At 38.4% G+C, this 16862-nt stretch overlaps 1 protein-coding gene across 4 annotated transcripts in view; it reads left to right on the forward strand.

Annotated features, from left to right (window-relative positions):
- The window catches only part of LOC100890753 (receptor-type tyrosine-protein phosphatase F), a 51640-nt gene that overhangs the window by 11920 nt on the left and 22858 nt on the right, over positions 1-16862 (forward strand). For 2 of the 4 annotated variants that reach the window (XM_030996244.1, XM_030996245.1), the window contains exons 6-20: positions 637-774; positions 1762-1800; positions 2474-2905; positions 3324-3638; positions 4701-4768; positions 5642-5873; positions 6458-6760; positions 7368-7688; positions 8608-8901; positions 9896-10180; positions 10521-10847; positions 11446-11583; positions 12721-12891; positions 14654-14904; positions 15913-15988. In XM_030996244.1, coding sequence (XP_030852104.1) covers positions 637-774; positions 1762-1800; positions 2474-2905; positions 3324-3638; positions 4701-4768; positions 5642-5873; positions 6458-6760; positions 7368-7688; positions 8608-8901; positions 9896-10180; positions 10521-10847; positions 11446-11583; positions 12721-12891; positions 14654-14904; positions 15913-15988 — 3390 coding nt within the window. The remainder of the gene's footprint in view (positions 1-636; positions 775-1761; positions 1801-2473; positions 2906-3323; positions 3639-4700; positions 4769-5641; positions 5874-6457; positions 6761-7367; positions 7689-8607; positions 8902-9895; positions 10181-10520; positions 10848-11445; positions 11584-12720; positions 12892-14653; positions 14905-15912; positions 15989-16862) is intronic. The other 2 variants (XM_030996247.1, XM_030996246.1) reach the window with 2 other exon arrangements.

Raw genomic sequence — 16862 nt, forward strand, 5'->3', positions numbered from 1 at the left:
TTGTTTGATTCATTCTCGAAATTTAATATAAAGGCAACAATTATATCGATGTAACTTGGGTTCTTGGGCCTGCCCCTCGACGTACGTATCCGGACACCTATCTTCTGGACATCCAGCCCCGGATAACCACCCCAGTCAACTACTCCCTGGGACAACTACCCCCTAGGACACCTAACCCCTGGACAACTACCCCCCGGATAACCACCCCTAGAGTAGTTGTCCAGGGGTAGTTGTCCTAGTGGATGGTTGTCGTAGGGGGTAGTTGTCTGAGGAGATTGTTGTCCGCGGGTAGTTGTCCCGGAGGTAGTCGTCATAGAGGGTGGTTACCCTAGCGGGTAGTTATAAAAGGGGGTAGTTGTCCTAGGGGGTCGTTGCCTTAGGGGTTAGTTGTCTGAGGGGTTGTTGTCCCGGAGGTAGTCGTCCTAGAGGGTGGTTAATCTAGCGGGTAGTTATACAAGGGGATAGTTGTCCTAGGGGGTAGTTGACTGTGGTGGTTATCCGGGGGTGGATGTCCAGTGGGTAGGTGTTCTAGAACCCTCAACGTGAAATATTGATGATTAAAAAGCACATTAGGCCCACTTCATAATGATGTTCCTTGTCTTCTATTACTTTATCGATCCCCATGACTTTTAATAGAATGTAACCCGGGAACGTATGGAGCCAATTGTTTACAAGAGTGCCACTGCTCTTCACCTAACATCTGTACCAAGGATACAGGAGTATGTATCGATGGGACTGCGTGTCAAGAAGGCTGGACTGGTGTCAACTGTCAAGGTGATTTATTTTTCAAACAGTCAGTTTTCATAATAAGGTTGTTTTTATTTTTGATACACAATAATATCACAGAATAAACACATCGCGATTGAAGGGCCAAAATCTATTTCGTCCTTTATTATTTCTTGCGCTTGTCAAAACGTGTTTTGATTAAACATGTTACTAGTTTCTGCTGAGTCGTGGCTAGATTTGCAGTTAGTTATCATTTGACACTTATTCCCTGTTTTTAATAATGCTGAGTTGAACAATAAAAATGTTCTCCAATCATACATGAACATATAGGTAGACCAAAGGTAACACATTATCAGTAGCAGTTCCTCTTATGTTTAACTATGTAGATTCATTTTATATACTTTAGGTTTTTTATAAACATCTGATTGTCTGGTAAATAATTAATGCAAATGCAATCGAAGCGTTCTTTGTGATAAATATATTGATAGGAATGGTGCTAAAGAGTTTAATTATTTTGTTTATACGATCTAATAGTCTGAGCTCGTGTCTTGATATTTAATTGTAGGATATAGACCCTTGAGAACCGAATATCTAGTATCAAGATTAAGATTTCGCACATCAATAATGTTAGACGAGCTGCAAGTACTTCAATGATATTCTCAAGTACGTGTTTGTATTGGATTTTTACAGACGTGTATCAATCAGATATGATTGTTTACGTCTGGGGACTGACCTTTAAACGTCACCATCCGAAAGACGTGACTCAGTTTCGAACCTACGTCCTCGACTGAATCAGTTTGTAACTTCCACTGTTAGCTGGATTACAGGCGCACACCACAACGCCCAGCGCTCTTCAGTTAAAAGCTATATTTTTAAAGGCATCGTATTTTGAACAGTTATTGTTCTTCCCATAGTGGTAAATTTGAACCCTGCTGTGTGTACGCAAGATGTGTTGGATGGACGAGAGGACGAGTGTATTTGTCTAAAATACCTGATAATGTCCTTGTTTATTATCGTTTCCCTTTCTTTTTACAGTTCGAAGTTCCCCCATTCAGGACGTTGAAGATGATACATGTAAGCTCACATGGGCTCCTAGTTCAACATAATAATAGATCGAGACGTGTTAAGATAATTATAAAGCAGAAAACCTCAGAGACTTATTTTATATAACGTGTAAATGAATCTCAATGGCGGGCAAAAAATAAAAACAATATTAATTATTTAAAAAAACTTCTACTACTGCTACTTATATTAATTATAATAGTAAAAATAATAGGCAGTTGTACTGCGCCATCTATTTAGAACTTCTATTCAGAGGCGCACAAGGAGAAATAGATCAGAATAAGAGTCTGAATAACAGAGGCTATGTGCTTATTTTGAGCTCTGCGTTTAAGATACAGAGATGTGAAGTTTATTACACTTTACGTCATCACAACAACAAAAAACTACTGCAGTTTACCGCTAAACATCTGAACGAGTTATGTACACAAATATGAGAGGCATTACCATTTCTGCTGTGATAGGAAGAGATTGATACGTTTTCAAGGGGACATAAATATAGACTAAAAATATAATTGTCCTGCGAAACTGCTACTGGCTATTATTAGATCAGAATACCTAGAATTTTGTTATCTAAACATGTATAAGCTTGTGTGGATAAAGAGTACGTGTGTGCGTGCGAGCGTGCGTAAGGCGTAAAATCAGATATTTATGAAATGTTTCCTCTTCTCTTCATCTATATATTCAGCTATTCCCGGTACAAAATCGGCAAGTTCTGGTACCACTTCCTCAATCATCCCCACCATTGAAACCACTTCTGATATAACTGAAGCTACTACCAGTGCTACCACTCCTGCTCCCACTACCATCCCTCCACAGTCTGTTCCATCTTACGCCATAGCGAGCTTCAATTACACCAAGGTTAACAATGGCGAACCTACAACATTGGTTTGTGTTGTGACAGGATCACCTCTACCGACCTCTGAAAACATCAGCGTCACCTATGCAGCCGGTGGAGATGAAGGGATTGTCCTTCTGGGGACCACTGTCAATGAATCAACCAGGACATCCCGGTACCAGGTTATCGTGAGTCTGGGTGAGGTACCTCTGAATTTCACTTGTCTTTTGCGCAGGCCGGACGGGGAAAGTGTCTCGAAAGATGTGGCTGTCTCTGTTTATGGTAAGTAATTCTGAACTATAACAGCATACCTGTTTTTGCTATGATTTACTGAAAAGAGCTTAGCGTCCTGTGTAAACATTCATTGTTAATGCGAATGGAATTAAAGATGCTTTGTACATCTCCATGTACGTCACAAACAATGAATATAAATAATAAACACAATTTGTCACGTTTTTATATTGCCTTTTCTGTCTTTAAAATGGTTTCCATGTGACAGGTGGCTATCTCAACAACTCAGCTCTCAATTAACATAAGAGAAAGAGGACCATGGGGGAACAACGGTGGCCGCTTAGGCATTGTTTTCTATATATAGGGAGCAAGTAGCTACAAGTAGTACAGTGGGGCTTTAAATATGTAGTATCATAATTTGGATGGCTTCATACACATTTTTTTCGAAACTCAATTTACGTTCTATCAGAACCTCCAAGCTTTGTTGAAGCTCACCTACTCGTCCAAGAGATGACATCTCACTCGATCACCTTACGCTGGACACCTTGGAATGAGAATAATGATCGTGGTAATGGGCCAGTGATTGGATATCGAGTCTACTACAACACACACGGACAGGATGACATAGCCAGCGCTTCAGGAGATCTCATCAGAGATACAAATTTCACGATCACTAATTTGACACGGGACACAGTGTATGATTTCAGAGTGACTGCTTCGAGAGAGGGGCCATCGGGTGAGGGGAGGTACATCTCAGTAGCAGGAACTAGGACAAAGTGTACTGGTAAGAGCAGAAGACTATTATCATAAGGCGAGGGATGATGGTAGCCCCGAGATCACCGAGGCGATGATAGTTTGTATCCATTGCCCGAGTAAAAGAGTTTAATATTTGTTTTATATCCCACATCGGCAATAAGGTCTATTTAAAGTGATTTTTACATAATTTAAAGAACTGATTCTGCAGACAGTTTAGCTTCAGCTAGATTTTACAAAGCACAACATGCATACAAAGTAATAAAGTCGATGCGCGCTCATTTGACATTGACATTGACATTTCGCGTAACCTACTTTGCTATGCTTATTTTAATGGGCAAATGGGGCAGCAGCAAAAAATTACTGTACAAAAGTCCTATCGCGGGAGATAGTACTTATCTATCATTGATCATGTGACCTCGTTTAGACCAATCAGATTGCAAGATTCTTAGTATGCGGGATATAACAACTAATAATGGGTGGATCATCAAGATCATTTTTACGGCCGCAGTCAGGACGGAGTTCACTCTTTGACGTCACTCGCTCTTTTCAATATTGAACTTATTAACGCTTTCTAACTTAAGATTGAAATTACGAGCAAATATCATTGAACATTGTTGGTGGGTAAAGTAAGTTAAATTAATGGAATTAATCTGTTGTCAAAAATTGTACAAAGATGTTTAAAACAAAAGCACTCAACCAAGCGTTAACTTGCAGGTTCCGCCATTGTCATTTCTCGAGAGTTGCTAATAATAGCAAATATAGTGGCGAAATTATCATAAGTAATGATAAATAATGTAAAAATAACAGTTTAGTTTATTGGTTATTATGATTACTTTTTCTCTTGACCATTAGGACCTTAACAGCGATCCTTTGAGGTTTCAAATTGTTCTATTGTTAAATTTCCCGCTCTCAAATGTTAGGCTGGTAAATATGGACTCACTGTAGTGAATTCACCCTAAAGGCAAAATAATTTGTAGACAGTACAATATTCACGTGACATGAATATTGTATAGTTATTTGTATTAACCAGCAACTGAATTACAACCAAAACAACTTAATTGTCTTCGTTTTGTTGTAATCCTTTTTGCAGCACCTTCTCAGGCGCCTGTTTTGTCTGTGAGAAATAGAGGTCAAACATCCATCACTTTGGATCGGGAGGTGAGCTAAGAATGATTTCAATGCATTTAATTTCTTATTATTTCTATCAAGAAGCACATTTCAGTTCACTTTACTTAAATTAAATAATTAAAATTTGCTTAATTGGAAGAAGACAAAAAAAAGGGTTTAACTTTTCAGTTTGAGCGCTTATAAACGGATCCAAATACTTTAATTTAAAATACACAGAGATACACATGCAAAAAGTCCTCTCGAAGTATCATTTTTAACATTAATTAGTTTGGATAAAGCGTTTCGTATGTTTACTCCGTATAAAACATAAGAAATCATCAATGAAGATTCGTCCGGATTATATTGAAAATCTAAGGTTTAAAGATAAACTTGAGTTCTGGTAAAAAAAGCAAAATTAATTCTCACAGAATCAAACGAAACTTACACTGAATGTTCAAGATTACAAATAAATGACATGTGCCAAACAATTTTGGAAGAAAATGTATACTGGCTGAGTAATGAGCATAGAAAGACAAGGAAATCAAGGTAGTACCAGCCCCGACACCATGTGTGTTGTCCCATATATAGCTGTCTGTGTCAGTGCTTGTTACTTTACCAAGACTCGGTCAAATTTATTATGATTTTGATGACTCCAGAACCTTATAATAATAATAATAAAAACGTTACTTATAAAGCGCTTACCACCGAAGTCTCTAAGCGCTATAAACTTGCAGTGCACACCAATACTTACATGCCACATGATCAACTGTTTCTGATCCTTTCCACACCTTTTCTTTCACAATGCAATCGCATTACCAGTACTAAAGTTTATCTTTAACGGTAAATGTGGTAATTTTACATTTCGCTGATTTGTCAAATTGGCGCACTATTCAATTTTTTCCTATTCATATTACTATCACTCAGGTAATACCAGAGGGATCATGGGGATGCAGTGCCCTTTCTGGATTAGAAATCAATATTAGCACCAATGGACAAAATGGCTTGCCTCGAACCTTGTCATTTGATACTACGGCGGGTACTGCTAACATTGATCAGCTTGAGGATTGTACGACGTATAACATCAACGCAGCATTTAGAAACAAAGACGAGTTGGGGATCTCTTCAGAAATATTGTCAGTGAGCACGTCTTTGATACGTAAGAATATTTGTTTTCTCTTATTTGTTAATTTATTGCCTTGAGTTGTACGATGAAAACGCTCGGGCCGAAATACATTAATCTTATTTCTTGTTTGTTCGATCTTATGTTTGATCCTATGTTTGACCTCATGTATGTTTGATCTCACTCTTATTTGTATTATTATATATGTATGATTTATTGAATAAAGAACAGATGTATACGTTTTGGTTTATAATTTTTTAGTCAGACTATAGTGCGCTTAGAGACACCAGTATTAAGCACCTAATAAATATTGTGTATTATTATTATTAATACCTTATATTCGCTTATTCATTATGACAAGTTAGTTTGTTCTCTACTCCTTCTTCATCTTTGACGGATGATAGAAATTCACCAGAAAGACTATATCACTAAATGTATATCATTGAATCATTTTATATCTTTAAAGAAAAAAAGGAAATTTCAGGAGTACATGGTAGTCAAATATGGTCTAAATGCTATCATAACTCGTACGTTTAACGACTTTCAATTTTTCTCAAAATGTTCTTTCAATTTGAAAATTGCAAGTTTCGTTTACCTGTATATTTCAAATTCATTTCCAGGACCCGCACGTGTAGAAGCCTTACAGATGTCTTCTTCAACCACACAAATTGGAGTAAGCTGGGCACTATCATCTAGCCTATGCTCCCCTGACTACTATAGCATACGCTACAGTCTCCTTCGAAAGTTTGCCTGCCAATCACCAGAAACCACCCCATCAGAGTTTGAAGTGAACACCAACGTCACACAATACAATAATCTAGTGGGGTTAGAGCCTTACTCGCGATACAAGATCACAGTTACAGCTGTAAATGGTGCCGGGCAGAGTGAACCCACGATCGGCTATTCGTATACCAGGCCGGGACGTGAGTAATGAACTAATAAGAAAAATACCCTTTCCCCATAACAGTTTCAAGAAATGTACAAGGTGATATATTTTGTTATCCGTGTTGTAATTATGAAACAAAGTTGCGATTGGTCTAAAGCTCGTCATGGGATATCGATTGTGAGGATCGTGATTATCCATTTATTACTCAAGGGCTCTCTTATGTACATCGTTGCGATCGATATAAATAGCAAATAAGTTGCGATTGATATCAACTCTTTATAGACGGGGCCCCGGTCAGCAAACGAGCATTTACCCTCGTGATCACAATTCCCCTCAGCGCTGCGCGCTTAGTGAAGACAAAAAAACCTTTTGAAAATATAACTCAATTCGGTAATTCAAAAATGTTATATTACACACTCTACCAGTCAATATATGCATTCGATTCCCTTTATATACCGTACACATTGGTGTAAAATTATTACTTGTCAAGATTGTTTACTGTATTTAATTATGAATGGTACAGTTTGGTTGTCATGTATATTCCCTTCAACCTTCACGCTATAGCATTACTACGTATTAAGCAAATAACTCGTCAGGTTTGAGCGGATATAGGAATGTTCTCTCATATTTCTGATTCTCTTCAGCACCGTCCAATATTACACATGCCAGGGTTAACCCAGAAAGGACGTCTCCATCAAGAATAGGATTCACATGGCAACCTCTCAACTGTAGAAATGTGAATGGAGTGTTCTGGTACTACTATACAAGAATCTACAAGGATGGTGATAGGGATGAGAAGCAGCATGCTGGGAGCAAGTACTTAGATTATAACATTTCATACTCTTCAGTTGAGTTCAATGATCTTGACGCATGTACGGTGTATGAACTGAATATCAATGCCGTCAACAGCCGTGTGACAACTCTTGGAAATCTGTCTTACGCTATCGGTGTAACAGGTGTTACTTGTAAGTGTCAAATAGTACAAAGATAATATATTCAAGAATCACCTTCGTGATGTGACATTAGGGACTTTAGGGCTAATGTGACGTCCTTTTAAGGCACTGCCGGGTACAGCCATTGCCTTAAAAGGACGTCACATTGCCTCAAAAGGATGTCACGTAAAGCAGTCCACGTTCCCGTCGTGCAAAGCTAAAAGTCCTTATTACCCTGTTGTGTGAACGTATTCCAATTATATGAATTTCGTTCCAAAAAAGTGTATTTAAATAAAGAATTGTGGGAGAGATCCACGTCCATATAGTGATACCAACGTTTCCTTGGCAATATAATCCATATTATGTACGACATTATATTGCACATTTACGGATCATGTCTTTGACAAAAATTAAACATTTTCAGGTAGGGATGGCTATATTTTTCCGAGTTACCATAAAAGTGTCGTTCTAACGATTTAAATTTCTTTGAAATCTCAGTCATTAAGTTTTATTGGCGAAATAACCTTATATTTAAAGTATTTTACCCATTTTAGGGGAACTGTCATAAAGAATTTCACACATGGAAATGATAGTACGGGGACGGAGATTCTTAACTGAATATGTCAGCCTCTTTTTATTTAATATCTAGATACGTCATGCATTGTAAGTGTATTAATAATTATTATGATCCACTGTGGATCAGATATGGACCCTGTACTGATTAGAGAGCAAACAGTTATCATAAGAAAGGGTCCATGTAAAATGATAAGAAAAAAAACAAAACATAAAATCTGTTTCTTGTATCACGCTTTGGTCAACCGTGTTCTCCGTCTTATGGTCATTGGTTGGTGTAGTGTAACCCTTCTTGAACACAAACCATTCACCTGGATTGTGCTTTATTTCGTTATATTAACAATTAAGACCTTTCTCTCTATTTGTGTTTCATCAAAAGTCACAAATGCATCCGCTTCTGCAACTGGGAATCAACCCGGTCTGACAGTTCAGTGGAGTGTTCCGCACCAATGCAATGTGAATTACTACAGATTATCGTATCACCTCATCTCACGTAAAGCATGTCAAGATGCCCCTGTAATAGATGCTCCAGTCTACGAATCCAACGTCACATCAGTTTCCAAATATATTTCAAACTTGGAATATTACGCAACCTATAACATCTCCATCATAGCTGTGATTATGACAGCAGAGAGCCTACCTATAAATATTAATGGAGACACAGGAGATGGAGGTATATAAAATATAACATGCTAATACTCGCAACGGCGTATTTACGGGGGGGGGGCAGAGGTGGCACATGCTCCGGATGGCACTTGAAGTGAGCACCCAAAAAAAGGGAAGACGGAAAAAAACAAGAGAAAGAGAAAGGGGATAAAGGGAAGAAAAATAGGATTATAATATGAACCCTAAATATGCAGAATAAACTGCATTGTAATTTTATTTGTTAGTGAGGTTTAAATGCGAAAGGTTTTCATGCTTGGTCCCTTTGCTCATTGCGTATTTTCCTTTAGGAACGAAATTTCACGCCTCCTTTAATTTAGGATACATTATAGTATCCTGTGAATGGTTCAAGATCTTTAAAAAATGCAATTGTCTTTGCTTGCTACAAATTTTATAATTATCATCAGCCTCTTGTTAAATATAAGGCAAAGGACATAGGAAAAACCATATAAAGTAATTGCAAAGGGTCAACATTTAAAAGAAATCTGAAATTTCCGGTTTTTTTTTTGTTTGCCCCGGGCACCATAATCCGGAGATACGGCGGGATTACTAGCTTATGTAATGAATGCCATGATAATTAAGTCCACTTCGTAAATCACGTACCGAATCATTATTTTGTCCAAGGACACGTTTCACAAAGCTTTCTTTTAATGACAAGTGACAAAAATCAGTGACAAATCTGCTGATAACCAATCAGAAGCAAGGATTTCACTAGCTTATAACAAAACCTGTCATTTGTAACTGCATGATGACAAGTTCTGTGAATCGGGGCCCTGTTATACGTCTACCCTATGTGGTGTTATGTACGCCAGGTAAGACAAAAGGCCCACTGCTTTTGCTGTAAGGATCGTTATATCGGAGAGCCTTACGTGACCCTTACGATGAGATTCTAAATTATAAGAAAAATATTGTCACTTTCCATAATTATTACTTTTAAGTACACCTGTTTACGATTTACATTGACCACATCTCATTTATCATTCAACGTTCGATTTTCTTCACAGTACCCTCTGTCATCAAGTCAGTGTCGTACACCTCCACTGCCCACTCCTTGGACTTAGTGTGGGAGGAACCCTCCTGCGAAAGCCTACACGGTGTTTTGAATCGATATGAATACGATCTCTATGGTGGGCAGAGAACTGCCCGGTATGCATTGCACACACGAAGGAACGATGTACAAATAACTGGTCTTGATGCTTGCACAGAATATCGCTTCAGGATAAGAGTAGTTACTACCCAACAGAGAAGGAGTGAATGGCATATGGAAATGGCAACGACTAATATATCAGGTTTGATAAATGAGATATAGGCCTATCGTACATGTGTATTGGTTATAAAGACATGAATTGTGCAATTCTTATGTTGTACACATTAATCTTTTGGCGATTAAAAAGTATTTGTTTCCAAGGGAAAGTATGGGAAACTGTATGTTGCAAAGTCCAATGCAAATCGGCTTTGATAAGTCCATCTCTTGACGTTGCTTCAAGATAGGTAGATAGCTGGGGAGTCAATACATATTCTAAAGATAGATATTAGATTTAGTGTAATCACAGTGTAATCAATCGGTTATTGGAAACCTGAATTAGCCCGAATGAAATATTTATTCCTTCCTTTCTAAACACTTATCAGCTCCTGGAATGCCGCTTATTACAGAGCTAACCGCACATCGGGAAGACAGTGGCACTACTGGTCTAACAGTAACATGGCAACCTCCTTCCTCACCTCCATGCCAGCCTACACATTATGAAATCAAGTACTATGTTCGTCAAGGCGATATGTGTGAGAATATCCCGAGCGATCCTACAATGAATTTAGCAGGGACCGTCAATGGTTCAACTTTCACCTTCAGTTTCCTGGAGTTGCGTCCCAACTCTGAGTACATGGTGTTCGTGAGAGGCGGAACCAGTAGCGGTTATGGCGATTCGGATTCCCAATCAGCTACTACAGGATATTCATGTTAGTATTATGTGTTCATGTACGTAGGGGAGGGTGAGGGTGTGTGTTTATGGTGTGAGTATGAGGGTTTGTGTACGGGTATAGGTATCAATCACATATATTATTTACATCTGGGAACAGATCCTTTACCGTCACCATACGAAAAACCGAAATCACTTTCTAATTGCGGTCCGTCTGAGTCAGTTGTAAGAAAAAGACAGAAAGCTTAAAGTACCGCTACACCAATTAAAATCTCAATATCTACTTTGCACGACGCTAAAGTTAGGTCAATTCTTTATCTGACAAATTTGATCAGAAGGGGAACCATAATCTACACAGGTAGTGGTACGGATATACTTTGAATGAGACCTTGCAAAATATCATCGGAGAATATGTTACATGAAATAAGCTGGCCTGAAATGTCTGTTTAGAAAGAAAAAAGAATCATAAAAAAGTATACTACAGGGGTTAGAGAATGGTTTAGAAGACAAAGAAAATGGTTACGATCTCAATGAAAATGTAGATTAGCTGATAGTAAGAAAATATAGATGAGGTTAAAATGGAAGACTATGTATAAGAAAAATGAACGAGAGTGAGTTTCACTCCTTTAATTTTACAGATCCTACTGGTCCTCCAACTAATATCCGGTCCACTTCCACCAAGAAGCGCAGTATTGTCTTCACTTGGGAGACACCAGAATGTGGTGATCGGAATGGACCAATCTCAAGCTACGAAGTTATGCTCTCCAATTCTACAGGTAACCTCAAGAGAAATAAATACTTTGTAGAGTGCTAAATGAGGTGAAATGCCAGATATTGCTTGTTAAAAGAAAATACTATCTTCCATTGCAGAATAAAGTGCCATTTAATAACTTTAAATGATTAAGCCCTCCGTATTCTTTAATATATCTAGGATTTTTCTGAATGCGTTAAGAATCTCGGATCAATGATGAATTCTGGTCAGTACTAGAGTATTGCTGGTAATTAGATGGTGTATTTGTCAGTGATGTGTGGATAAAAATGTTCAGAAAAATATTGACTAAATGTCAAATTTTCAAATTTTGAGACCAAAAAAAAAAGGAAAAAAAGTGTCCGCTTACCCCCCCCCCCCCCCCCCCCCCCCCCCCCCCATGAGCGACTTTTCGGCCGGCGCGATTTTCAAATTTTCGGGAGCAAATTTTTCGGGCCCGATTTTAAAACCCCCCCCCCCCCCCCCCCCTTGAAAAAATCCTGCGTACGCCACAGGTGTTGCATCATGATGATGAGTGTTTTGATTTAGTCCATCAATCATACATGTACAAACAAATGCTCTCTATTGTTCAATTCCGCGGAGTAATTTGTTTAACTTTCCTTAAATAAACATGTAGCCTTGCTACGTCTTCGCGGTACTAGCTTTATACTCCAAGGTAAAATGTACGCTTGATGTATTGTAGAGATGTTTTAGTCCAATGGATGATAATAATAATTATAAAAACGGTGCTCATAAGGCGCTTACCACCGAAGTCAAACAAAATACAATGATAAACAATTACATCTTAAACAAAATAATGCACATAAACTAAACCTATAAATTACAATACATAATTATAAAATATACATCAATGTGAACAGGGTAAGTTAATCATCAAAAGCAATTTTGAATAGATGTGTCTTAAGACAAAAAGGTGCGGGGTTCAAATCCCAACACGGCACTAACGTACTTTAGAAGACGTTACATTGCCACTTTCCACTTAATTGTAAATGGGTACCTGATATGCTTGAGCGCTAGTTACTTTGGCGTGTCGGATATATTAAGCAGGGTAATAATGTAAAAGGGCTAAGGGCCAACTGTGTGATGGATGATAATAATCAGGTCTGTATGAGAAGCCATTATTATTGCTATTGTTCTTTTCCAGGAGACGTGGTTTATCATGGTAATGTGTCAGCTGGCGCAGCTAGCGCAGGACCTAAGCATGAAATATCGGACCTTATCCCCTACTCGAATTACAGTATTAGAATCAGAGCTTGGAACTATGAACTAGCAGGGGAGTATGGTCCAGCAATTCGGACACAGACAGCTGAAGCAAGTAGGTCTCAAAATGCATGTCTTTTATTTATATTTTGATAACGATGAAGAAAAGAAATATTTGCGTAAAGGACGAAAATTGTTCAAATATAGTCGTTTTTTATTAAACGTTGTCAACCGTGTATCTATAGAACCGAAAATACAACCTTGATCATTTTGTACTCAAAATTTTGAAAATTTAGACTTGGTCATTTACAGGAACTAATGATATGTGAACATGAACAGGAACAATTCCTTAATTTGTTTTGTTGTTACATTTCTCATCCTTTTTTCATCCCCTCCCCCAGCGAAAATAAAAAAGAGTGTCGAGAAATCATTCTTTTTAAATAAATGGAACCCTAATTAAAGGGACTTGGTAACATTGTTCAGGTGAGAGATAATAGGGACTTTTAGATTTGCACGAGGAGAACGTGGACTGCCACATGTGACATCCTTTTAAGGTAATGTGACGTCCTTTTAAGGAACTGCCATTGCCTTAAAAGGATGTCACACGTGGCAGTCCACGTTCTCGTCGTGCAAATCTTAAAGTCCCTAATGAGTGGACAAGAACGGCGTGAACGTCCACTGATCATGAGTGTCTATGGCAAACCGTTTTCACATTTATTCCTATTTCTTGATATCAAGAAATTATTTTCTGTTGTAAAGCAATGGTAATTCTTGATATCAAGATATAGGAATAAATGTTAAAACGGCTTGCCATAGACAGGCTTGATCAGTGCACGTTCACGCCGTTCTCGTCCACTCACTAGGGACTTTTAGATTTGCATAACGTCAACGTGGATTGCTAAGATCGACGTCCTGTTAATGCACTGCATTGAATGGACGTCACACGGATCAGTCCACGCAAATCTAAAAGTCCCTAATATAAAAGTCCCTACTAGTGACTTCAATGCTAGATGTACAATTGAAGAAAATCTAAAAGTTTCAGTGAAAATAGACAATTATTAATGATACAAATTGGGAGAAACTGATCTGATCGATTCCTTAATTCTCCAAACTATAGTATTACAATTTAATTACATTTTAGCTGAGTGAAAATCGTCACAAAGAAGAATTTACTTCATGTACCATTCCAGACATTTAAGTGTCGAAAGATTTTTAAAAGCCCGTTTTATGTCTTATTTTCATGGAAAAAACGGTTGTGTAGATTTTAAAAAGGTTTGGAGAATTTAATGTTAGAGAGTGTCGCACAGTTTCCGTCGCCTTCAGTGAAAACCATAATTATCTTTGAGGTATGAGATTTTGTTCAGGATTCTTTGCATGTTAGAGGGTTAGACAGTAGAAGGAATGTAATAAGTAACACTTCATACACAAATTACGCAGTTTGTTTCATCAACCTTCAACAATGTTACCGAGTCACTTTTAAGTATTTTATTTTTAGTCTTAAAATAATACGTAATGGATTTATCTTGAATTCTACATTTCTTGCACCCAAAACCCATGTTGACAGCTGTCCAGGATGGGTTGATTCTGCGTGTGCGTGTGTGATATGTGCGAGTAAAAGAAGATGATATTATTGCTTCCTTCGAAATCACAGTCAATGTAGCCTAATAATTACCTTGATTTTTAACATTGCTTGTTGAAATCTATCTTCCGTCAACATTTCCAGTCAGTAGAATTCTATAAGAATTTCTTTTATTGATATGAAATGACAGAAAACGAGACATGATACTATTTTATACTATCTTCAACGTGTGATAGATTATTAAGTTGTGTGGATCTTAATTATCCTACGTCATTTCTTAATGATGTGTACATTACAGAGCCAGCGCCACCAATCGGAGTAAATCTGCCATCTTCCGACCAGGAAAGTATCACAGTAGAATGGATGTCACCCAACCCTCCTCTAGGCAGGATAATAGGTTACTACATTCTCTACTGGGAGACGTTTGGTAATAGTTCCACGCCCAGTAACGTCACCATCCCGTGTTGGGACGGGCTGTGCTCTGACATTAACTACAGGCTTTCCGCAGATATTCACGATCTCCGGCCGGACACGAATTATTCCGTTCAGGCAAGTGTGATTCGTGAAGGCGTTATCTAACAGGGATCTGTACATTGATAAGGATATACGCATGATTTGATAACAAGAAGTGACGTGAATGATAAATTTTTTAAAAATGTTATCGAAAAGAGGCATATTAAAGCGTGTGGCCTTGTACTCATCAGAATAAAACCCAATAAACGCAAATTATACCACAGAGCTCGGAACTAAAGGGAACAGAGCGCGCAAAAAGGAAACGAACTATGATTAGATGCCGATGAAATGTGGACATGAGCCTAGCAGTTACCGGCCACTCTACCAGGCTGTGAAAATGGAATGGACTCACCAGACCAAGCGCGTACGCAGGGGGGTGGGGGTGGGGGGGTAGGGCGGGGGTAACAGCACATTTTGTTTTGTGTCCCAAAATTTGAAAATTGGGCCGATCGAATATTTGGTTTCCTCGGGGGGGGGGGGGTTTCCACCAAAACACACATAAAACAAATTAAAGGGGGGTTCAACCCCCCCCCCCCCTGCGTACGCGCTTGGTGTGGTGAGTCGTGTGACCGTTATGGTGTGAAGAGGGGTCAGGTGACAAAACATAAGGGAGAGGGATTTCTTGTAAAAGGGTGTCGGAGTGAACAAAGGGAGTAAATGACTGTTGCATGTGGGGGATGTGAACATGAAAAGAAGAACATACTTGGTGGTGAATAGGAACGCAGAGTCTATAGAAATTAAAGAGGCTAATTAAACCATTGAATCATTGAACTTACAACTTTTAGGAAAACAAAGTGAACTTCAAAGGTTAAATTTGAGTACAATACGCAGCCCTACATTGGTATCTTTATTCTTTCTGATGAAATGCATACATGATAAACCATTCGTGCTTATTGGAAAAAAATGTGCGAGGATGCCCATATCTTTTCCGTCCATCCATTCGAGGTCAATCTCTAAATTATCGATAATTTATTCTACTCTGTAAGTCATTCCCCATTCTAACTCTCCTTTTTATATCACAATGTTTTTCTTTCAACTATACAGGTCAGGGCGGAGACCATTCGTGGTGTTGGTAACTCAAGCCCGGACCCACCAGTTGTCAGGATTACATCAGAAGGAAGTACGATATCTGTCTTCTCATTTCTATAATGCCCCCATGTAGATCAAAATGATCATTGTAGAAATATACTCACCCCCATTAAGAAAGGGAAAGAAAGAAAGAAACGTTCAGACACAGGGAAACATAAACTATACAAACATCACATGTTCAGAGAACACGATCGCATAGACTTTCAAGAAATACCGCATCGTATTGGCTACGTAGAAGACATCGTCAGATTACGTAAGAATGTCATTGAAGCGTTGAAAAGAGTTTGCAATGTTAACAATATGACTGTTTACCCAGGTTAGCCTCATTAGTATTGATACTGTTCACCCTGAGGGCCCCATAACTATTTCAATACCCATCGGCTTTAGCCGAGCTACCATGAAAAGGTGCTCAAGCATTCTAGGAATTTATCCCTACAGGGTACCCATTTACCTCACCTGGGTGCAGTGTGGCAAATGTAGATTAATATCTCGCCAAAAGACATTAGTGCCGCGGCGGGACTCGTGGTATGGAAGTGTACATGTACATGATGTATTTATCCATGGGTGTTTCTTACGATAGCATGATATCCCATAATCCCCGAGGAATAACAGGTGTAATGTTCAGTGCATGCAAAGAGTGACCGCGTGGGCACCCAAAACACAAGATGATGCATCCAATCCCCAGGTATTAAGAAAGTAATCAATAACGAATATTGAAAATCTTTCAGCCAAATCTCAAACTTAACCTCCAGCACAAATGACACTGATCTACAGTAGATGTTAATTCACTGAAATTCTCTGCATAAATACAGTGTTAAACAATGCATAGAGAAACAAATTTGTCAACGGAATGATTATTTTGTTTTAGGTTCAAAATCGAAATTGGACAATCGTACACAAAAAAT

The sequence above is a fragment of the Strongylocentrotus purpuratus genome, unplaced genomic scaffold, assembly GCF_000002235.5.
Source record: "Strongylocentrotus purpuratus isolate Spur 01 unplaced genomic scaffold, Spur_5.0 spur5_scaffold_3, whole genome shotgun sequence".
NCBI classification, from domain to species: Eukaryota; Metazoa; Echinodermata; class Echinoidea; order Camarodonta; family Strongylocentrotidae; genus Strongylocentrotus; species Strongylocentrotus purpuratus.